The 24,597-nt window shown below is 43.9% G+C and overlaps 2 protein-coding genes across 3 annotated transcripts in view; both read right to left on the bottom strand.

The window, feature by feature from the left end:
• Window positions 1-898: 898 nt before the first annotated feature.
• The window catches only part of LOC115200521 (sushi domain-containing protein 2), a 45,416-nt gene continuing 21,717 nt past the window's right edge, over window positions 899-24,597 (bottom strand). Inside the window, exons 12-16 of the mRNA XM_029763646.1 lie at window positions 20,934-21,092; window positions 18,051-18,167; window positions 17,253-17,429; window positions 6,403-6,499; window positions 899-1,618 (exon numbers count right to left, since the gene is read on the bottom strand). Coding sequence (XP_029619506.1) covers window positions 1,570-1,618; window positions 6,403-6,499; window positions 17,253-17,429; window positions 18,051-18,167; window positions 20,934-21,092 — 599 coding nt within the window. The 3' untranslated portion in view covers window positions 899-1,569. The remainder of the gene's footprint in view (window positions 1,619-6,402; window positions 6,500-17,252; window positions 17,430-18,050; window positions 18,168-20,933; window positions 21,093-24,597) is intronic.
• Window positions 1,628-5,060, bottom strand: LOC115200522 (vegetative cell wall protein gp1-like). Of its 2 annotated transcripts, none has more exons than XR_003879532.1 (3): window positions 3,832-4,872; window positions 2,881-3,797; window positions 1,628-2,763 (listed from the first exon to the last, which is right to left on the bottom strand). XR_003879532.1 is itself a non-coding variant. In XM_029763647.1 (3 exons), the coding sequence occupies exons 2-3, from the start codon at window positions 2,562-2,564 to the stop codon at window positions 1,777-1,779; spliced, it is 729 nt and encodes a 242-aa protein (XP_029619507.1). In that variant the 5' UTR covers window positions 2,565-3,797; window positions 3,832-5,060; the 3' UTR covers window positions 1,628-1,776. The 2 variants fall into 2 exon arrangements, 1 of the variants encoding a protein (XP_029619507.1); XM_029763647.1 differs by having other exon boundaries at window positions 1,628-2,205; window positions 2,265-3,797; window positions 3,832-5,060.

A 24,597-nucleotide genomic window follows, 5' to 3' on the forward strand; every position in this document is an offset into this window, starting at 1 on the left:
ACCCCTCCTGTCTCAGCCTCCAGTATTTATGCTGCAGTAGTTTATGTGTCAGGGGGCTAGGGTCAGTCTGTCACATCTGGAGTATTTCTCTTGTCTTTTCCGGTGTCCTGTGTGAATTTAAATATGCTCTCTCTAATTCTCTCTTTCTTTCTTTCTTTCTCTCTCTCGGAGGACCTGAGCCCTAGGACCATGCCTCAGGACTACCTGGCTTGATGACTCCTTGCTGTCCCCCATCCACCTGGCCGTGCTGCTGCTCCAGTTCCAACTGTTCTGCCTGCGGCTATGGAACCCTGACCTGTTCACCGGACGTGCTACCTGTCCCAGACCTGCTGTTTTCAACTCTCTAGAGACAGCAGGAGCGGTAGAGATACTCTCAAAGATCGGCTATGAAAAAGCCAACTGACACTTACTCTTGTGTTACTGACTTGTTGCACCCTCGACAACTACTATGATTATTATTATTTGACCATGCTGGTCATTTATGAACATTTGAACATCTTGGCCATGTGCTGTTATAATCTCCACCTGGCACAGCCAGAAGAGGACTGGCCACCCCTCATAGCCTGGTTCCTCTCTCGGTTTCTTCCTAGGTTTTGGCCTTTCTAGGGAGTTTTTCCTAGGGAGTTTTTCCTAGCCACCGTGCTTCTACACCTGCATTGCTTGCTGTTTGGGGTTTTAGGCTGGGTTTCTGTACAGCACTTTGAGATATCAGCTGATGTAAGAAGGACTATATAAATACATTTGATTTGATTTAGTGACAGACACACACTAACCTGTAACAGTGACCATTAGCTGGATGCAACAGAACACAAAAATAGCCATTATTTTTGCAACAATGCATTGCCACAGCCATAGACAACGTTTTCAAAAGAAGAGAGGAAAAACAAATTCACAGACATGCTTTCACAACTGCATTTATTTTCCTTCATTGAATTACAATCAAATATTATTGTACCACAGTATCTATTCATTTTTCAATACTTGTACTTCATTTGAAGATAGAAAAAGCATGAGCTTTGCTTTTGCGCAATTGGCAGCCATTTGGTGGTATGTTCTTTCGAATGACTTTCGCTCAACCATCGAATGGAATGAACAAAGGCAGTGAGCCCACACATGAGCTACATTACTGGTCAAAGTCATTCAACCTTTTAAAACGATCCTGAGATTGACTCTAAACACCTAAGAGAGTGTACATCTGGGACCATTTTAAGTTAATAGGAACATGGAGTGATAACATAGATGGGAACTCAAAGTATTCACATAATATTGTTCCCCGGCAAAGGAATATAACATTTAGTCCTAGGAAAATGTCAAGGACTGTGAACAAACCAAGCAGGTCTGCTCTGTAAGCCTTCACTTACAGACCGTTATTTAAAGTAATCTACAGTATAATGTACACATGTACTACACCACGAAGACAATGCATTATCCCTGATCCACAAAAATTCTACATGGTGTAGAAAACATCATTTGCACGTACATTAGTGCATGTTGAGGCCAGCTTAAGGGTGATGCAATTGTAGGTTCATTTAAAAATATCCTGGACAGGGAGAGTTACACTAGAGGACATCAACTCTGTTCAAATATCACCTTTCCATCCAGCCTCTCTTGTCTTTCTCTGAAATAAAGCAGAAAGAATCAGAATCACCATTAATCTACACAGACCCAGAATTTGTGACAAGGTGCTGCCAGCAATAGATTACAGAAACAGTAATACTGGAAGATTGTCTGTGTATAACAGGCTACTCGGACACACACATAACCCCACCGACCCATCTACGACCCCTGGGTGGTTTCTGACCGAGGCCCCTTGTCCTTCTTTGATGTGTCCTGCCGTGGCGCAGAGTGGGGAGGACTAGGGCCTGTTGGGGCCTGCAGGGTAACCCTAGATGTGTCTGCAGCAAGGGGCTGAGGACTGAGCAAGGGGCTGAGGATGGAGCAAGGGGCTGAGGATGGAGCAAGGGGCTGAGGATGGAGCAAGGGGCTGAGGACTGGAGCAAGGGGCTGAGGATGGAGCAAGGGGCTGAGGACTGGAGCAAGGGGTTGAAGAAGGAGCAAGGGGCTGAGGATGGAGCAAGGGGCTGAGGACTGGAGCAAGGGGCTGAGGATGGAGCAAGGGGCTGAGGACTGGAGCAAGGGGCTGAGGATGGAGCAAGGGGCTGAGGACTGGAGCAAGGGGCTGAGGATGGAGCAAGGGGCTGAGGACTGGAGCAAGGGGTTGAAGAAGGAGCAAGGGGCTGAGGATGGAGCAAGGGGCTGAGGACTGGAGCAAGGGGCTGAGGATGGAGCAAGGGGCTGAGGACTGGAGCAAGGGGCTGAGGATGGAGCAAGGGGCTGAGGATGGAGCAAGGGGCTGAAGATGGAGCAAGGGGCTGAGGATGGAGCAAGGGGCTGAGGATGGAGCAAGGGGCTGAGGACTGGAGCAAGGGGCTGAGGACTGGGTGGGGAGCAAGAGGCTGAGGACTGGGTGGGGAGCAAGAGGCTGAGGACTGGGTGGGGAGCAAGAGGCTGAGGACTGGGTGGGGAGCAAGGGCAGAGTGGCCCATACCATCTCCACACAGCATCAGAGGAAGTAGCAGAGTATCACGCAAACAAGACCAGACCAGACCAGGCCAGGCCAGACCAGGCCAGGTGTGTGTGTGTGTGTGTGTCTCCAGACATCAATGACAAGTGTGTGTTGACCCAAGGAAGGTGTCATGGTGTGTTTAATGGTATGAGTTCACAGGAATGCCTTTGGTGAGCTTTCCCATATGTCCTTATTACCTCAGCATGTAACATGTATGTAGATGTTTGTCTTATTACCTCAGCATGTAACATGTATGTAGATGTTTGTCCTATTACTACAGCATGTAACATGTATGTAGATGTTTGTCTTATTACCTCAGCATGTAACATGTATGTAGATGTTTGTCTTATTACCTCAGCATGTAACATGTATGTAGATGTTTGTCCTTATTACCTCAGCATGTAACATGTATGTAGATGTTTGTCCTTATTACCTCAGCATGTAACATGTATGTAGATGTTTGTCCTTATTACCTCAGCATGTAACATGTATGTAGATGTTTGTCCTTATTACCTCAGCATGTAACATGTATGTAGATGTGTGTCCTTATTACCTCAGCATGTAACATGTATGTAGATGTGTGTCCTTATTACCTCAGCATGTAACATGTATGTAGATGTTTGTCCTTATTACCTCAGCATGTAACATGTATGTAGATGTGTGTCCTTATTACCTCAGCATGTAACATGTATGTAGATGTGTGTCTTATTACCTCAGCATGTAACATGTATGTAGATGTTTGTCCTTATTACCTCAGCATGTAACATGTATGTAGATGTTTGTCCTTATTACCTCAGCATGTAACATGTATGTAGATGTTTGTCCTTATTACCTCAGCATGTAACATGTATGTAGATGTTTGTCCTTATTACCTCAGCATGTAACATGTATGTAGATGTGTGTCCTTATTACCTCAGCATGTAACATGTATGTAGATGTTTGTCCTTATTACCTCAGCATGTAACATGTATGTAGATGTGTGTCCTTATTACCTCAGCATGTAACATGTATGTAGATGTGTGTCTTATTACCTCAGCATGTAACATGTATGTAGATGTTTGTCCTTATTACCTCAGCATGTAACATGTATGTAGATGTTTGTCCTTATTACCTCAGCATGTAACATGTATGTAGATGTTTGTCCTTATTACCTCAGCATGTAACATGTATGTAGATGTTTGTCCTTATTACCTCAGCATGTAACATGTATGTAGATGTTTGTCCTTATTACCTCAGCATGTACATTAGATGTTTGTCCTTATTACCTCAGCATGTAACATGTATGTAGATGTTTGTCCTTATTACCTCAGCATGTAACATGTATGTAGATGTTTGTCCTTATTACCTCAGCATGTAACATGTATGTAGATGTTTGTCCTTATTACCTCAGCATGTAACATGTATGTAGATGTTTGTCCTTATTACCTCAGCATGTAACATGTATGTAGATGTTTGTCCTTATTACCTCAGCATGTAACATGTATGTAGATGTTTGTCCCGCTAAAGTAAGTGTGTGAGACCCCCTCTGGTGCTCCCTATCCACACAGGTAATGACCTTTGACACTTATCTTCTTACCTTCCCTCCCTCCCTCTACAGATGAAAGCAAGGTGATCAACAACCCTCATCAACCCTCTAAAAACAGGGCAGGTGTGCTCCCCTCTCCCCCTTAAGGGTGTAAACCATAGTCGTTAATTTCTCTACCTGCAGAACACAGGCTGAACGCTCCAAGTGCACCTGGGAGCGGGGGCCAAGACAAACCATCCTTTCTCTCTTCCATAGGAGAGTTATGGCGGGGGGGAAGCCCTCTTGACGTCTATGAGGCCCATAAAAATAGGCCTGTCATTTGGTTAGGTAGCGAGCCCAGGAGCTACGGTAGCTGGCTTCTGTTCCAGTAGTGTAGTGTACTGAGGGAGAGGTTTATCCACAGGGTTTATTCTACATCACAAATGGCACCCTATTTCCCTATGGGCCCTAGTCAAAAATATTGCACTACATAGGGAAGAGGGTGCCATTTGGGACACAGCCTGGGTCTAGCCGAATATGAAGATATACTGTATCGTTTGATCAGATCAGAAGGGTTTTATGAGCGTGTGTGTGTGTCTGTGGTTTATGAGGAGGGCTCAGAGGCTAGCAGGTGGGATCAATGGTAATCACGAATCATCGTTTTCTTTGTTCATTGGGAATTTAGACAATCGAGGGATATCTATTTTATCATATATCTTATCAGGTAGCCCAGTGGTTAGAGCGTTGGGCCAGTAACCGAAAAGTTGCTAGATTGAATTCCCGAGCTGACAAGGTAAAAAAAAAAGGTTGTTCTGCCCCTGAACAATGCAGTTAACCCACTGCTCCCCAGTGGACCTTCATTGTAAAAAAAAATAAAAAAAATAAAATTATCCCTATGTCTGTCTCTATAACATCTGTATAATATACACTGAGTGGACAAAACATTAGGTACACCTGCTCTTTCCATGACATAGACTGACCAGGTGAACGCTATGATCCCTTATTGATGATGTCACTTGTTAAATCCACTTCAAATCAGTGTAGATGAAGGGGAGGAGACAGGTTAAATAAGGAGTTTTAAGCCTTAAGACATGGATCGTGTATGTGCCAAAAGATTGAAGTGCCTTTGAACAGGGTATGGTGGGAGGTCCCAGGCGCACCGGTTTGAGTGTGTCAAGAACTGCAACGCTGCTGGGTTTTTCACGCTCAACAGTTTCCCGTGTGTATCAAGAATGGTCCACCACCCAAAGGACATCCAGCCAACTTAAAACACCACTGCGAGAAGCATCGGAGTAAACATGGGCCAGAATCCCTTTCGACACCTTGTAGAGTCCATGCCCTGACAAATTGAGGCTGTTCTGAGGACTCAATATCAGGAGGGTGTTCCTAATGTTTTGTACACTCAGTGTATATTGTCTATATAATACCCTTTGTGGGTTGAATTGAACACCATTGAAATCCTATCATTTAATTCAATGAAGAAGACATTCAAAGGGATGAGCTCTCAGCTAAGATGGACAGGAAAAGCCTGCTATCATATCAATATCTTATCTATTTCATGCCGTCTGCTGATAACGTCTACGTCATATACCACGTTCCTGTATGAGATCCTGCTGAACATGAGATTCAGTGTCCGTTAGTGAAACGTTCAACTCTGTGTGACTGTCTGTTACCATGTGAAGAGGGAGACAGAGTAACTGTACATGTAGTGGAGGTGGAAGAACGACATCTGATTGAGTAGCATCGTCTTGAGACCTGGACATTTCTACTGTTTTTAGTAACAACCAGCAGTAGTAGACTGGTGTGTAAAGCTAACAGGCTTTAGCTCAGTGGCGGGATCCCAGGAACAGACGGCCCAGGTTTGAGACCCAATCTGTTACTGCAGATCACTGCTTTGGTTTCTTAGCTAAAACGTGTGTCCATGCTGTGTGTGTGTGTGTGTGTGTGTGTGAGTGAGTGTGTGTGTGTGTGTGTGAGTGAGTGAGTGTGAATGTGTGTCTGTGTGTCTGTGTTTCCGTGTGCGCGAGTGCGTGTGTGTCCGTGTGAGTGCGTGTGTGTCCGTGCAAGTGCGTGTGTGTCCGTGTGAGTGCGTGTGTGTCCGTGCGAGTGCGTGTGTGTCCGTGTGAGTGCGTGTGTGTCCGTGCGAGTGCGTGTGTGTCCGTGTGAGTGCGTGTGTGTCCGTGCGAGTGCGTGTGTGTCTGTGCGAGTGCGTGTGTCCGTGCGAGTGCGTGTGTGTCTGTGCGAGTGCGTGTGTGTCCGTGCGAGTGCGTGTGTGTCTGTGAGTGTGTTTCCGTGCAAGTGTGTGTGAGAGAGAGAAAAACAGTGAACCCACCTTTTCTGTTTCCTGAAGTGTAGATTGATCATCACCCCCATGGTTATCAGAGTAGCTATGGAAAACACAGAACCCAGCACCACTCCTAGGACATTATCTGGAATACACAAACACCACAAACTACAATAATACATAGAGCTTTCCTCAAAACCAAAGACAACAAACTAATGTATCTCTCAGTGTAGAACAATTGATCAATGTGTTACTTATCAATACAGAACAGGCAGAAGGAAACCAAGGAACTATATCATATGATTCGAAAAGGACTAGAAACACACACACACACACACACACACACAGGCACGGACACACACACACGAAGACAAACCGACAGAAACACACACACAGCATGCTCCCTGAAGTTTTCCAATTCATCTCTCCATATGGTGGCTAGCTCCACATCTAACCACCATATGTACTGGCCCTCAGATGTTGGAGCAGAGGCCTCCTGAGTCCCTCTACCAGGCCAGGCCCAAAACCTGGGGCACGGGTTGACAGGCGGCCCTGGTAAAAGACCTGCCTGTGGGCCTGGAGGCTAGGAGCACAGGGAGACTGGGAAGTCAGTTCTAACATTCCTCTGATCCTGGTTCAATAGCCTCAGGCAGATCATTACTTCACTACCCCTCCACCCCCACCCAATCTCATAGTAAGGCCCAAGGGAGCAATAGATGCATGCATCAGTGATCACACTGGACCATCACATTACCCCAGAGGGGGGGTCACAGGGTCACCACACAACATATGTACATGTAGGGTAATGGAGGGAAGAGGTTGAGAAGTTATAGCAGATGAGAAATAGGCTTTCATACAGACGTAACCCTACTTTATGGTTAGGTGGATGTCACACAAAAAAGTGGAAAACTGATTTGATCTTGTTTATCTGTTGAAAACCACATTGATCCAAGGAACACATTTTTAGATGCCCAGTAGCTTTTTCCATTAGAAAGTATTACTGCACTTTAAATCCCATCCTGAATTCAAGTAAAGCTATCTGACAGAACCAGACTACAACTTCAAGTTGTCTGAATGAATAAAAGTTCTGCTGCAGTATTTCATGTGAAAGTCTGGGGAGAAAAGCAAGGATATGAAGTAATAAACGTAACTCTCTTACAGCCTATTGTACACATGCAAACACACAACCCATCCACTATTAGATATCATACCACCCATCCTCCATTAGATATCATACCACCCATCCACTATTAGATATCATACCACCCATCCTCCATTAGATATCATACCACCCATCCTCCATTAGATATCATCTCACCCATCCTCCATTAGATATCATACCACCCATCCTCTATTAGATATCATACCACCCATCCTCCATTAGATATCATCTCACCCACCCTCCATTAGATATCATACCACCCATCCTCCAATAGATATCATACCACCCATCCTCTGTTAGATATCATACCACCCATCCTCTATTAGATATCATACCACCCATCCTCCATTAGATATCATCTCACCCATCCTCCATTAGATATCATACCACCCATCCTCCAATAGATATCATACCACCCATCCTCTGTTAGATATCATACCACCCATCCTCTATTAGATATCATACCACCCATCCTCCATTAGATATCATACCACCCATCCTCTATTAGCTATCATACCACCCATCCTCCATTAGATATCATATCACCCATCCTCTATTAGATATCATACCACCCATCCTCTATTAGATATCATACCACCCATCCTCTATTAGATATCATACCACCCATCCTCTATTAGCTATATCACCCATCCTCCATTAGATATATCACCCATCCTCTATTAGATATCATACCACCCATCCTCCATTAGATATATCACCCATCCACTATTAGATAGCATACCACCCATCCTCCATTAGCTATATCACCCATCCTCCATTAGATATATCACCCATCCTCTATTAGATATCATACCACCCATCCTCCATTAGATATATCACCCATCCTCTATTAGATATATCACCCATCCTCTATTAGATATCATATCACCCATCCTCTATTAGATATCATATCACCCATCCTCTATTAGATATATCACCCATCCTCTATTAGATATCATATCACCCATCCTCTATTAGATATCATCTCACCCATCCTCCATTAGATATCATACCACCCATCCTCTATTAGATATCATACCACCCATCCTCCATTAGATATCATCTCACCCATCCTCCATTAGATATCATACCACCCATCCTCCAATAGATATCATACCACCCATCCTCTGTTAGATATCATACCACCCATCCTCTATTAGATATCATACCACCCATCCTCCATTAGATATCATACCACCCATCCTCTATTAGCTATCATACCACCCATCCTCCATTAGATATCATATCACCCATCCTCTATTAGATATCATACCACCCATCCTCTATTAGATATCATACCACCCATCCTCTATTAGATATCATACCACCCATCCTCTATTAGCTATATCACCCATCCTCCATTAGATATATCACCCATCCTCTATTAGATATCATACCACCCATCCTCCATTAGATATATCACCCATCCACTATTAGATAGCATACCACCCATCCTCCATTAGCTATATCACCCATCCTCCATTAGATATATCACCCATCCTCTATTAGATATCATACCACCCATCCTCCATTAGATATATCACCCATCCTCTATTAGATATATCACCCATCCTCTATTAGATATCATATCACCCATCCTCTATTAGATATCATATCACCCATCCTCTATTAGATATATCACCCATCCTCTATTAGATATCATATCACCCATCCTCTATTAGATATCATACCACCCATCCTCCATTAGATATCATACCACCCATCCTCTATTAGATATCATATCACCCATCCTCCATTAGATATCATACCACCCATCCTCTATTAGATATCATATCACCCATCCTCCATTAGATATATCACCCATCCTCCATTAGATATCATACCACCCATCCTCTATTAGATATCATACCACCCATCCTCTATTAGATATCATATCACCCATCCTCCATTAGATATCATACCACCCATCCTCCATTAGATATCATACCACCCATCCTCTATTAGATATCATATCACCCATCCTCCATTAGATATATCATCCATCCTCCATTAGATATCATGTCACCCATCCTCTATTTGATCACTTTTTCAATTGTGACTTTGGTACTTTACACGTTCTCTTACTTGCTGTCTTTGAAACACATGCGTGTGTTTGGGGTACAGGACAGTCCAAACACACAGAAAGTGAGAGTGCCATTAAGCCGTTGTTTACAACTAGCTAGTCTGTATGAGGGCTCTTAGAAGGCCAGTACAGGCTGATAACGGTGGAAGCCTGAGAGGCTGTGAGTTAAACCCACATAACATTACAGTCAACTGAATCAGTGGAACAGAGATCAAAAGAACCTTGTCACAGACAATCTGTGTACATACCAAATGGCACCCTATTCCCTATATAGTGCACTACTTTTGACGAGAGCCCTATTGACCCCTCCTTAAAAGTAGTGCATTAAACAAGAAATAGGGTGCCATTTGGGACGTATCCATAGCCATTCTATTTTTCCATTACGCTGCTTTAAAGTCAAGGAGAGTAACCTTCAAGTGTGCAGCGTCTTTCTTCACGCTCCGTTTCCCACACAGTTTGTGTCAATAAGGAGAAAGGAAAGCACCATCACCTGGAGGTAAGGGGGATTTAAGAAGGTGTCTCTTAAGGATGCTGCAGTACCTCTATAACTCCCACTTTACCACCGGGCCTCCCGAGTGGCGCAGCGGCCTAAGGCGCTGGATCTCTGTGCTAGAGGCGTCACTACAGACACCCTGGTTCAAATCCAGGCTGTAATCACAACCGGTCGTGATTGGGAGTCCTATAGGGCGGTGCACAAATGGCCCAGCGTCATCCGGGTTTGGCCAGGGTAGGCCGTCATTGAAAATAAGAATTTGTTCTTAACTGACTTGCCTAGTTAAATAAAGGTTAAATAAAAAAATTATAATATCACCACTGTACCACCCACACATTCTCCATCCTTTTTAGGACACTCTCTCCTTCTCCACGTCTTCCCTTCCCCCCAAGGAGATAAGGAGCACTGTGATTCTATCTTTCACTCATTCCCCTGATGGACACATACCCTATGGCAGTGTTTTGCTGTTATTACACGTCTGCAGATGCCATCCCAGTCCATCCTGCTATATCAGATCTCCAGTCCACAACCTTCTCATCTGGACTGGAGTCTGTCCAAAAAGATGGATGGAGGGAGAAAGGGGGGGAGACTGTCCCACAGCCCACTGTACGGTGAAACAGGGCTGTGGTGTCATGAGGGTCTGTATTGAGAAACAAGGCTAAACGAATGCAAACTCATTCATAGTCTGACAATGATCAGAGGTTACGTGTCGAGGATAATGAACAGAGGTTACGTGTCGAGGATAATGATCAGAGGTTACGTGTCGAGGATAATGAACAGAGGTTACGTGTCGAGGATAATGAACAGAGGTTACGTGTCGAGGATAATGATCAGAGGTTACGTGTCGAGGATAATGAACAGAGGTTACGTGTCGAGGATAATGAACAGAGGTTACGTGTCGAGGATAATGATCAGAGGTTACGTGTCGAGGATAATGATCAGAGGTTACGTGTCGAGGATAATGAACAGAGGTTACGTGTCGAGGATAATGAACAGAGGTTACGTGTCGAGGATAATGATCAGAGGTTACGTGTCGAGGATAATGAACAGAGGTTACGTGTCGAGGATAATGAACAGAGGTTACGTGTCGAGGATAATGAACAGAGGTTACGTGTCGAGGATAATGATCAGAGGTTACGTGTCGAGGATAATGAACAGAGGTTACGTGTCGAGGATAATGAACAGAGGTTACGTGTCGAGGATAATGAACAGAGGTTACGTGTCGAGGATAATGATCAGAGGTTACGTGTCGAGGATAATGAACAGAGGTTACGTGTCGAGGATAATGATCAGAGCTTACGTGTCGAGGATGATAAACAGAGTTTACGTGTATGCAGAATGTGTTGTTTACACACTATCACAAGCACACCAAGTATTCACTGTTTCATACTGCATACAGTGCATTCGGAAAGTATTCAGACCCCTTGACTTTTTCCCCAAAAATGTACGTTACAGCCTTATTCTAAAAATGATTAAATCGTTTTTTCCCACCTCAATCTACACACAATACCCCATAATGACAAAGCAAAATAACTGAAATATCACATTAACATAGGTATTCAGGCTCTTTACTCAGTACTTTCTTGAAGCACCATTGGCAGCGATTACAGCCTAGAGTCTTCTTGAGTATGATGCTACAAGCTTGGCACACTTGTACTTGGGGAGTTTCTCCCATTCTTCTCTGCAGATCCTTGCAAGCTCTGTCAGGTTGGATGGGGAGTGTCGCTGCGCAGCCATTTTCAGGTCTCTCCAGAGATATTCGATCGGGTTCAAGTCCGGGCTCTGGCTGGGCCACTCAAGGACATTCTGAGACTTGTCCCCAAGCCACTCCTGCATTGTCTTGGCTGTGTGCTTAGGGTCGAAGTCCTGTTGGAAGGTGAACCTTCTCCCCAGTCTGAGGTCCTGAGTGCTCTGGAGCATGTTTTTATCAAGGATCTCTGTACTTTCCTCCGTTCATCTATCCCTTGATCCTGACTAGTCTCCCAATCCCTGCCACTGAAAAACACCCCCACAGCATGATGCTGCCACCACCATGCTTCACCGTAGGGATGGTGCCAGGTTTCCTCCAGACGTGACGCTTGGCATTCAGGTCAAAGAGTTCAATCTTGGTTTCATCAGACCAGAGAATCTTGTTTCTCATGGTCTGAGAGTCTTTAGGTGCCTTTTGGCAAACTCCAAGCGGTCGGTCATGTGCCTTTTACTGAGGAGTGGCTTCCGTCTGGCCCCTCTACCATAGAGGCCTGATTGGTGGAGTGCTGCAGAGATGGTTGTCCTTCTGGAAGGTTCTCCCATCTCCACAGAGGAACTCTGGAACGCTGTCAGAGTGAGCATCGGGTTCTTGGTCACCTCCCTGACCAAGGCCCTTCTCCCGCGATTGCTCAGTTTGGCTGGGTGGCCAGCTCTAAGAGTCTTGGTGGTTCCAAACTTCTTCCATTTAAGAATGATGGAGGCCACTGTGTTGTTGGGGACCTTCAATGCTGCAGAAATGTTTTGGTACCCTTTCCCAGATCTGTGCCTCGACACAATCCTGTCTCAGAGCTTTACGGACAATTCATTCAACCTCATGGCTTTGTTTTTGCTCTGTAATGCACTGTCAACTGTGGGACCTTATATAGACAGATGTGTGGCTTTCCAAATCCAATCAATTGAATTTACCACAAGTGGGCTCCAATCAAGTTGTAGAAACATCTCAAGGATGATCCATGGAAACATGATGCACCTGAGCTCAATTTCAGTTTTAATACATTAATACAAAAATTGAAAAACCTGTTTTCGCTTTGTCATTATTGGATATTGTGTGTAGATTGATGAGGGGGAAAAATGATTTAATACATTTTAGAATAAGGCTGAAACGTAACAAAATGTGGAAAAAGAGAAGGGGTCTGAATACATTCTGAATGCACTGTATGAAATAAATTGTGCTTATATCTAAAGCGCATATCTAAATAGGAGTTGCTTTCTGTAGCGGTGACTGAGTTCATCAGCATCCTCCATCATGGGTTTATTATAAGTTCAGAGCACTTTAGATTTCGGAGGAGGACTTGGCTGTCAAAATCTGAGGAGAAATACTGGAAATAAATATGAACAAGTATAAATAATACCTCCCTGTAATATGGAAATGGTGTGTGTGTGTTTCTCAGCTCTGCTTTGATCCAGCACACAAGCTCCCCCCCTCAGGTCTTTGTGACCGAGAGAGAGAGAGAGATGCAGATGAGAAATAACATGAAAAAAGAGAAGAAGTGAAGATAGAGAGCCTCTTTAATCACAATAGATTGTTTACTCTGAGGTCCCAGACAGGGACCTTGTTCATTCAGGAAGGCTCCCTTACAGAGACAGTGGTGCACAGGGACATGACAGGTTTAAATGTCTTGCACTGTGATGGCATTTCAAGTTCCTCCTCTATATACAACCTGCTTCTTCAATTCCGACACACACTCTCTCTTTCTCTCTCACTCTACATTGACATTTGAATTATTTAGCAGACATTCTTACCCAGAGCGACTTACAGGAGCAATTAGGTTTAAGGTGCCTTGCTCAAGGGCACAGACAGATTTTTCACCTAGTCGGCTCAGGATTTGAACCAGCAACCTTTCGCTTACTGGCCCAACGCTCTTAACCACTAAGCTACCTGCCACTAGTCTCTCGCACTTTCTGCACTGTGCCTTGTTGCCATGGGGAAATAAATAAAAGTCTTGCTCTCTTTGTTGTTTTATTTCCTTGCCTTTTTCAGTCAGCATCTCTACCTTTCTCTCTCTCTCTATTCATCTGTCCTCTGCTGCTGTCATTTTCACTTTAATCATCTCCTACTCTCTTCCTCTGAGAGTGACTCGACCCAGCCCAATTCTACAACTTGATGATTCTTTCTCCCGAGTCCTTTTTGAAGTTACAAAAAGGACTTTCTCTCTCACCCTTCCGCTGCGTGACTCTCATCTCCCACGCCGAAGAACATTATAATGGATTAGCAGAATAAATTACGCCCTGATAAAGGTAATTTATCATACACAGAACCGGGTCCAAATACTATTTCCAATCAATCAAATACTTTATCTGTGGTTTATTGAGTTTGTCTGGCGCTATGAAACTAATGGAATTCCCAAAACGGCAAACCCCGCCCATCTAGCACTCAAAGTAAATGAAATATTTGTTTTTTTAAAGAATATATATACATTTTTTTCTCCCTTTTTCATGACTACGATCTAGTCTCGTCGCTGCAACTCCCCAAAAGGCTAGGGAGAGGCGAACGTCGAGTCATGAGTCCCCCGAAACATGACACGCTTCTTAACACTCGCTTGCTTAACCCGGAAGTCTGCTGCACCAACTGATGACTGAAGTCAGCCTGTAGGCGCCCGGCACGCCACAAGGAGTCGCTACAGCACAATGAGCCAAGTAATGCCCCCCTGGCTAAACCCCCCTAACCCAGACGATGCTGGACCAACTGTGCGCCCCTCTATGGTACTCCCAGTCACAGCCGGTTGTGACAGAGCCTGGGATCGAACCCCAGGCTGTAGTGACACCGCAACACTGCGATGCAGTGCCTTAGACCGCTGCGCCACTTGGGAGGCCGTATATATATGAAAGATTTGAAATAGTATCTGCTCCAGTGGAGGCTGGTGTTCTCCTGTATCACACTGTCATTACCTTTACTACAGTTAACTCACTCGTTTCGTTTTGTGAGGGTGGAGACTTTGTTTTTGCCGGAACTCTCAATGTCTAACACGTATGAACCCAGAAGTTAATCACGCAGCTGACCAAATGACATGAGATTTTCCTCTGGTGTTTATGGGACATGGATAGGATGGGACATAAGTAACTGGTTGAGTCCCAAATGGCACCCTATTCCCTAAATAAGTGGGGTAGCACACATGTCAGAAGGTTGTTTGGAGTGTGTGTGTGTGTGTGTGTGTGTGTGTGTGTGTGTGTGTGTGTGTGTTAGTGATGCGCGGGTCAGCTGTTTGTTCACCCGCACACAATTGCTTATAACCCATCAGAAACCACCCGGCTATATGTGATAGTGAAAGTCTGAGGCCCTCAACCGACCCGCTTCTCTTCTGTTATTACTTTTTGAGAGAAAGAAAGAGAAAGAAAGAGAGAATGCAAGTGTTTGGACATCTGTACACTTGAACAACCTTGTGGGAAAGGCATTCTTTGACAAACCGCTCAAACACTGTGTTATTGTTATAATGGTCCCCTCTCTCACCACCAGGCAGTGTATTGGGAACCAGGCCCTGAAACACTGTGTTATTGTTATAATGGACCCCTCTCTCAGCACCAGGCAGTGTATTGGGAACCGGGCCCTGAAACACTGTGTTAATGTTATAATGGACCCCTCTCTCAGCACCAGGCAGTGTATTGGGAACCGGGCCCTGAAACACTGTGTTAATGTTATAATGGACCCCTCTCTCAGCACCAGGCAGTGTATTGGGAACCGGGCCCTGAAACACTGTGTTATTGTTATAATGGTCCCCTCTCTCACCACCAGGCAGTGTATTGGGAACCAGTGTGTTTCAGTGTCACTGTCAGCAACAAGTACTAACGATAAGCCAAATGACTTATTACCAAGATTCTCTCCCATTTCTTGTGTACTGCTAGATCACAGTGAAGTTTGTCTTGACTTATGGTTATGCACTAACTAAGGCCTGGAGTTCTTCCCTGACTACGTGGCCTGAACAGGAATAACTCAAGGCCCCAGTTACTGCAACTCAGGAAAAACTACTGGCCCTAGTAAAAACATCACCAACGTATACTGTTACTGTATACTTCACTAGAGGACGACAACAAGACACCTGTTGTTGTAGTATGTCTGTAATAATACAATACCCAGAAATGTCATGGTAAGACTAATAGAAACACCTGGACCGGAGGAGGTGACGTCAGGTTCTATTCCTTCTATTCTATCCAGCTGTGATGCGCTGAGCCAAAGTAGTGCACTACATAGGGAATAGGGTGCCATTTCAGACACACACTACAGCCACATGAACAAGGAAAGGGGTGAAGTCAGGTTGGTTTCTATTTTATCCAGCTGTGACCCAGTCAGGGAGTCAATATGTGTGTTTCCGCATCCAGATCTAATATCTATCCAGCTGTGACCCAGTCAGGGAGTCAATATGTGTGTTTCCCCGTCCAGATCTGATATGAAATCCGTCAACATCCAGCATGAAGGAAGTCTCTGCTAGCAGACTAATGAAAAGAGGATGAGAGAAGACTGATAGTCTGAGAATGGAGCCGATGGAGGGACTGGGCTGTTGTAGCCTTCAGGGGGTGAGACTGAGACAAGTGGACAACTTGCTTCTCCACCAGACGGGGACTGGGATTTCTCCAGGAAAACACTGCCATCTGCTGACAATGATAAAGCACTACTCTCAGCCAAGGCTCGCTTTCTGTTACTGGCTGCAACAAGTCATTCTGGAAACACAGGTGGTTGCCATTCACAAACATAGAGGAGAGAGAGGAGAGAGGAGAGAGGAGAGAGAGACGGGGAAGAGGGGAGAGAGAGAGAGGGGGAAAAGGGGAGAGAGAGTGGGGAGAGAGAGAGGGGGAAGAGAGGAGAGAGAGAGGGGAGAGAGAGAGAGGGGGAAGAGAGGAGAGAGAGAGGGGAGAGAGAGGGGGAAAAGAGGAGAGAGAGAGAGGGGGGAGAGAGAGGGAAGAGGGGAGAGAGGCCAAGCCAAAGCCTTTAGTGCTTCAGCTCTAATGGACTAATATCTTTTTTTGTTGGTATGTCTGGGCAACTAGCTCAGAGCACAAGCCACGGTTGCTGGAATCTCTGCTTCTAATGAGTCACGCTAAATGTGATTTTCAAAGTTGCTCTGTTTCTGATTTGAGGACAATCACTGCACAAAACCAAGTTAGGCCAGACAACTAAGATAGCCCATTGAGAGGTAGGTTAAAGGTCATGTTGCCCTTCTTTAGGCTGGCCGCAGGGCACATTTAGTCCCTGGCAGATGGGTGACAGTTAAAGGTTAAACGTTAGGCTTGGTAGTTAGAACATGTGTGAGGTTAGAAAGAGTTGGACTTCCATCCTGCTGTCTAGCATGACCACACAGTGATATAACCTATGACTGTAAACCTACCAGTACCACATATTAGAAGAGTGACAACTTTCATGCTTCTAAATGAAAATGAAACATTTTCAAAAATGTATCTACTGGACTATAGGGACCTACCAGAGATACAGGAGGCTTCCTCTCCAGTCCACTCTCCGCTGGGTAGACAGGTGCGTTCTGGTGATCCATACAGAACGTAGCCACTGTTACAGGTGAAGCTCACTGTCGAGCCCTCTAGGTAGAGTGTACCTATCTTCTCACCGTACCTCGGAGAGGCCAACCACCCACAGGACACCACTAAGGAATATAAGGATGTTATCTACTAATAAAAGTATTGATTATGTTGATAAATCAATCATTTGTATATGTCAAACCATTCAAAATAACTTCTTAATATATACGGGATCATTTTCTTCAACAGTGTTTCCCTGCTCCGATCCTCCAGTACCCCAGAATATACAGAATATATTTTTGTTGTGACCTGGGACAAAAACACCTGATTCAACTTGTCAGGGGCTTGATGATTAGTGGACAACTCAAGGACTGGAGTCAGGAAACACTGATCTGGAATATAAGCCTATGTACAAAGTAATGACACAGAACCATACTATCCACTGTGGTGAAGTACAGGGCTGTAGCAACACTCTATACATCGTGAGAAGCTACTGTAACTTACTCAGCACTTTGCTTTGGGAAAAATGTGTTGTAAACTTGCATTAGTCAACACACATACATATACAGTAAAGTCCTGCTTACACATGGTATTCAAGAAGTAGGTTAACAATTCAGAACATACTGGTTATGTTCACCTCACTGTAGTCTAAAGGTCTTGGGGTTAATGAGTAGACTTGATTAACTCCATAAACGTCCATTTCACAACTCATGTCAATGTCAGAGAGGTGACTCCTGTATACATACCAGACTCCAGGTCCTGCATGAGTGTCTGGTGACACATGAAGGACAGGAGTGTGGCGTTACCCACACCCAGACTACGGGTGCTCAGGGTGTCGTACTTGCAGAACTGGGCCCCCTCACCTATATAAAAGACTGTGTTAAAAATGTACAATCACATTTAATTCTGTTATTCTATGTTTGAATGTTGTGGAATGTCATATCATAAAAAGTATGGTTACATCCCACATGTCAACATATAGGGGCAGAGTAGTACATCATAAATATAACAGGCTGCCATTTCAACATATAGGGGCAGAGTAGTACATCATAAATATAACAGGCTGCCATTTCAACATATAGGGGCAGAGTAGTACATCATAAATATAACAGGCTGCCATTTCAACATATAGGGGCAGAGTAGTACATCATAAATATAACAGGCTGCCATTTCAACATATAGGACTCTGGGCAGAGTAGTACATCATAACGACAACAGGCTGCCATTTCAACATATAGGACTCAGGGCAGAGTAGTACATCATAAATATAACAGGCTGCCATTTCAACATATAGGACTCAGGGCAGAGTAGTACATCATAAATATAACAGGCTGCCATTTCAACATATAGGACTCTGGGCAGAGTAGTACATCATAAATACAACAGGCTGCCATTTCAACATATAGGACTCTGGGCAGAGTAGTACATCATAAATATAACAGGCTGCCATTTCAACATATAGGACTCTGGGCAGAGTAGTACATCATAACGACAACAGGCTGCCATTTCAACATATAGGACTCTGGGCAGAGTAGTACATCATAAATATAACAGGCTGCCATTTCAACATATAGGACTCTGGGCAGAGTAGTACATCATAAATATAACAGGCTGCCATTTCAACATATAGGACTCTGGGCAGAGTAGTACATCATAAATACAACAGGCTGCCATTTCAACATATAGGACTCTGGGCAGAGTAGTACATCATAACGACAACAGGCTGCCATTTCAACATATAGGACTCTGGGCAGAGTAGTACATCATAAATATAACAGGCTGCCATTTCAACATATAGGACTCAGGGCAGAGTAGTACATCATAAATATAACAGGCTGCCATTTCAACATATAGGACTCAGGGCAGAGTAGTACATCATAAATATAACAGGCTGCCATTTCAACATATAGGACTCAGGGCAGAGTAGTACATCATAAATATAACAGGCTGCCATTTCAACATATAGGACTCAGGGCAGAGTAGTACATCATAACGACAACAGGCTGCCATTTCAACATATAGGACTCAGGGCAGAGTAGTACATCATAACGACAACAGGCTGCCATTTCAACATATAGGACTCAGGGCAGAGTAGTCCATCATAACGACAACAGGCTGCCATTTCAACATATAGGACTCAGGGCAGAGTAGTACATCATAAATATAACAGGCTGCCATTTCAACATATAGGACTCAGGGCAGAGTAGTACATCATAAAGACAGCAGGCTGCCATTTCAACATATAGGACTCTGGGCAGAGTAGTACATCATAAATATAACAGGCTGCCATTTCAACATATAGGACTCAGGGCAGAGTAGTACATCATAAATATAACAGGCTGCCATTTCAACATATAGGACTCTGGGCAGAGTAGTACATCATAAATATAACAGGCTGCCATTTCAACATATAGGACTCAGGGCAGAGTATTACATCATAAATATAACAGGCTGCCATTTCAACATATAGGACTCAGGGCAGAGTAGTACATCATAAATATAACAGGCTGCCATTTCAACATATAGGACTCAGGGCAGAGTAGTACATCATAACGACAACAGGCTGCCATTTCAACATATAGGACTCAGGGCAGAGTAGTACATCATAACGACAACAGGCTGCCATTTCAACATATAGGACTCAGGGCAGAGTAGTACATCATAACGACAACAGGCTGCCATTTCAACATATAGGACTCAGGGCAGAGTAGTACATCATAAATATAACAGGCTGCCATTTCAACATATAGGACTCAGGGCAGAGTAGTACATCATAAAGACAGCAGGCTGCCATTTCAACATATAGGACTCAGGGCAGAGTAGTACATCATAACGACAACAGGCTGCCATTTCAACATATAGGACTCTGGGCAGAGTAGTACATCATAAATATAACAGGCTGCCATTTCAACATATAGGACTCTGGGCAGAGTAGTACATCATAACGACAACAGGCTGCCATTTGGAAAGCAGCGTGTATGATATGTTTTAAAGAAAGAGCTCCCGTGGACTGTGTTGTCCAACGGTCAGTACCGGGGACGCCTTCACATTGCACACCTTGTCCTTGTCCCGTCGTGCACTAGCGACTCCTGTGGCGGGCCGGGCGTAAGGCACGCTGAACAGGTCGCCAGGTGTACGGTGTTTTCCTCCGACACATTGGTGCGGCTGGCTTCCGGGTTAAGCGGGCATTGTGTCAAGAAGCTGTGCGTCTTGGTTGGGTTGTGTTTCGGAGGACGCACGGCTCTCGACCTTCGACTCTACCGAGTCCTTATGGGAGTTGCAGTGATGAGACAAGACTGTAACTACCAATTGGATACCACGAAATTGGGGAGAAAAATGAGTAAAAAAAATAAAAATAAGAACTCTCTGGAACCAAAAGGGTTCTACCTGGACCAAAAGGGTTCTACCTGGAACCAAAAGGGTTCTTCAAAAGGTTCTCCTATGGGGCCAGCCGAAGAACCATTTTAGGTTCTAGATTGCACTCTTAGAAAAAAAGGTGCCGCTTCGGTATGGGTTTGAATCCAAACCATTTTTTCCTACCGGTAAAGTCTCCTCTTCACGGTCCTATATCAATAAAACACATAAACACTCCTAAAATATACATTTAGAGAAATAGAGAGCCCCCTCACCGAAACACATCTTCAGCATGTCCCCCACCAGAGGGTCAGCTGGGTCTTCGGACACAGAGAAGGCCGGGACGAAGGCCGGGTCGTGTTTCACGTAGTAGTACGTGTCCAACAGGTACTTACTGTCGTAAGTGAACAGAGACGTCTGGTTGGAGGTTTTCCCTGTGGAGAAGACAACACAACATCACTTGTGCCCATATTCACAAAGAGTGCTGATACAGGATCAGTTTTGACTTGAAGATTATACTGATTAAGACAAGAGGGACGTGGGCCCATATTTATCAAGTGTCTCAGTGTAGGAGTGCTGATCTAGGATCAGGTGCCTCCTGTCCATGTAATCTAATTCATTATGATCTAAAAGGCCAAACTGATCCTAGATGAGGACTCCTACTCTAAGACTCTTTGTGAATACAGGCCCAGAACATGTTTTTTTTATTTGACCAGGTTACTTGATTAAGACCACATTAACAGCAACGACCTGGGGGATAGTTACAGGGGAGAGAAGAGGAAATGAATGAGCCAATTGGAAGACGATTAGGTGGCCATGATGATACAGTATGTGGGCCAGTTTGGAAATTCACCTGGTGTTTACTTGGTTTTAACTACAGAGGAGTTTTGTTTTGAACAACATAGTACACAGGTGCAGGGTCATGTACTCTCATTCATTCAGTAACATAGTAAACTACAGTATGTCGGTGAAGCTAACAGTTTAACTATCATAGTTTAACGAACTGAACTCTGATCAGAAACATGTTGGGTTGTTTTTACAACCCAAGTCAATAAATTTCAAAAAATTGTTCAGCAATTTAATCCACAGCGCATTTTCTATATTAGCGGTGTGGGTTGGTTGCAGGCCGCAGATTTTCACTTCATCACATACATAGTCAGGCAGTTGCGGATGGGTTAAAAGCAATTGCATGTGGGTGAACAAACAGCTGACCCACGCACCACTATCACAGGAGTAAAATGAAAGCCATCAATCCAGTAAGATTTAAGTGGCAACAAGTGGATGTTGTACACCTGGAACACAGGAAATAAACGGCTGAAAAAAAGACAGATCTTCCGGTGGGCGGGACATGCATGTTTCTAATAACAGTGTATATAAAAGGCCAAACATGCACGGTAATACTATATTATACAATATATATTAGATATCAATATAGTATTATAACACAGATGGCTCATTGAAAGTGTTATCAGGAACTCTGAAACAAGAGAAGTGCATCTGAGCAGCTGAGAGTGGGAGGAAAAATCAGTTAATTTCTCTTCATCTCTGTGGGTTGTGTGGAATGTTATCATGGTGTGTGACTGTGGCTCAGCCTGGCCAGGCCAGGACACCACTGGTCTCCTGCCATTAGGTCTGCTCTCTGGTCTGACACCATGGCTCGGCTAAGATCTCTCTCTCTCCATTTGCGTCTCAAATGGCACCCTATTCCCTACATAGTGCACTACTTTTACCAATAACCCTGTAAGGCTCTAGACAAAAGTAGTGCACTATATATGGAATAGGGTGCCACTTGGGACTCATTCCTGTCATCTATTAAAACCCTTTAGATGCCCTTTAACTCTAAACAGGTGGTTGGATGGCTGGGTTGAGGGAGGGAGGGAGGGAGGGGTGAGTACACAGTACACACACTCTTCTCTTCCTTGAGAATATCTCAGTCATAGAGAGTGAAAGGTCAAATTAAGGAATTGTTGTTTACAATTCGAGATGTACCAAAAGGTTAAGTGCAGCGTTTTTGTTTTTTCAGTATGGTATGTATGAAACACACAAATACAAAGATAAAACCTGTTATATTCCTTTTCCTAACACTGCATATGTTTCATTGTTTTGGGGGGGGGGATTAACATTTAAACCATTTAAACCATCTGTTTAGTAAATCTATCTCCTCAGCCCCTGGTGTCAATACAGAAGACCAGGTGTTTAGTAAATCTATCTCCTCAGTCCCTGGTGTCAATACAGAAGACCAGGTGTTTAGTAAATCTAGTCCCTCAGCCCCTGGTGTCAATACAGAAGACCAGGTGTTTAGTAAATCTATCTCCTCAGCCCCTGGTGTCAATACAGAAGACCAGGTGTTACGTAAATCTAGCTCCTCAGCTCCTGGTGTCAATACAGAAGACCAGGTGATTAGTAAATCTATCTCCTCAGTCCCTGGTGTCAATACAGAAGACCAGGTGTTTAGTAAATCTATCTCTTCAGCCCCTGGTGTCAATACAGAAGACCAGGTGTTTAGTAAATCTATCTCCTCAGTCCCTGGTGTCAATACAGAAGACCAGGTGTTTAGTAAATCTAGCTCCTCAGCCCCTGGTGTCAATACAGAAGACCAGGTGTTTAGTAAATCTAGCTCCTCAGTCCCTGGTGTCAATACAGAAGACCAGGTGTTTAGTAAATCTAGCTCCTCAGCCCCTGGTGTCAATACAGAAGACCAGGTGTTTAGTAAATCTAGCTCCTCAGTCCCTGGTGTCAATACAGAAGACCAGGTGATTAGTAAATCTAGCTCCTCAGTCCCTGGTGTCAATACAGAAGACCAGGTGTTTAGTAAATCTATCTCCTCAGTCCCTGGTGTCAATACAGAAGACCAGGTGTTTAGTAAATCTATCTCCTCAGTCCCTGGTGTCAATACAGAAGACCAGGTGTTTAGTAAATCTATCTCTTCAGCCCCTGGTGTCAATACAGAAGACCAGGTGTTTAGTAAATCTATCTCCTCAGCCCCTGGTGTCAATACAGAAGACCAGGTGTTTAGTAAATCTATCTCCTCAGTCCCTGGTGTCAATACAGAAGACCAGGTGTTTAGTAAATCTATCTCTTCAGCCCCTGGTGTCAATACAGAAGACCAGGTGTTTAGTAAATCTATCTCCTCAGCCCCTGGTGTCAATACAGAAGACCAGGTGTTTAGTAAATCTATCTCCTCAGCCCCTGGTGTCAATACAGAAGACCAGGTGATTCAAGGATGTACAGCTCCGAAGCTGAAGAAAGACAGATAGTTTATTAGTTTTTTCCAGATGTAGCACCTGTTGTTCAGTGAATTTACATGTTACCTTCATGTCACCTTTTCGATTCTGCCTGTCCAATGAAGGAGGAAGCAAGGAGAGGACCGATTTTAAGACAGAAAAAAAATTGCTTTTTGAGGTCGGTTCGGTTTCAGGTCGATTATGAAAAAATAATCAGTTAAAAAAAAAAGTATAATTAGATTTTTGAACATTTTATGCTGTAACACTGAAGGCTGTAACACATAAAACAATTAACAAAAGTCCCATGAATGTAGTGTTTACCTATTACTGCTTATCACTTATTAACTTTCATTTATTCACATTATTTTAATACAATATTTCAGTTGTTGTGTATATTAAGTTTTTGTTATTTGATGAATATTATTTAATTCAAAGTCATCCTCTCTGCTGCCTATGCTGTCTGCCAAAATCACTACTTTAGTAGTTCTTCAAAGTAAATAAGGCAAACTTTTATGACTGCTGAATACCAACTATCAATCACTTAGATCATGTATTTTCAGGTAGGTACCTCGCGAAGCAACTGCTTTCTATCTCTCTCGATCGCGTGTCTTCTGTCTCTTCTCTATTCTGTGTCTGCCTGTGGTCATTGTAGTTATTTACCTCATTTTCTGCGCTAAGCTATGTCAAATATTGGCCTGTTCGAAACTACAACTCC

This window comes from Salmo trutta, chromosome 9 (assembly GCF_901001165.1).
Source record: "Salmo trutta chromosome 9, fSalTru1.1, whole genome shotgun sequence".
Taxonomy (NCBI): domain Eukaryota; kingdom Metazoa; phylum Chordata; class Actinopteri; order Salmoniformes; family Salmonidae; genus Salmo; species Salmo trutta.

What these genes read in the sequence shown, in the direction of transcription:
- LOC115200522 (XM_029763647.1), bottom strand. Translation starts at nt 2,564, where the DNA reads ATGCTGTGTGGAGATGGTATGGGCCACTCTGCCCTTGCTCCCCACCCA. An exon ending in ATCCTCAGCCCCTTGCTCCA is followed by an intron (nt 2,206 to 2,264) that starts GTCCTCAGCCCC and finishes CCCTTGCTCCAG; the next exon opens with TCCTCAGCCCCTTGCTCCAT.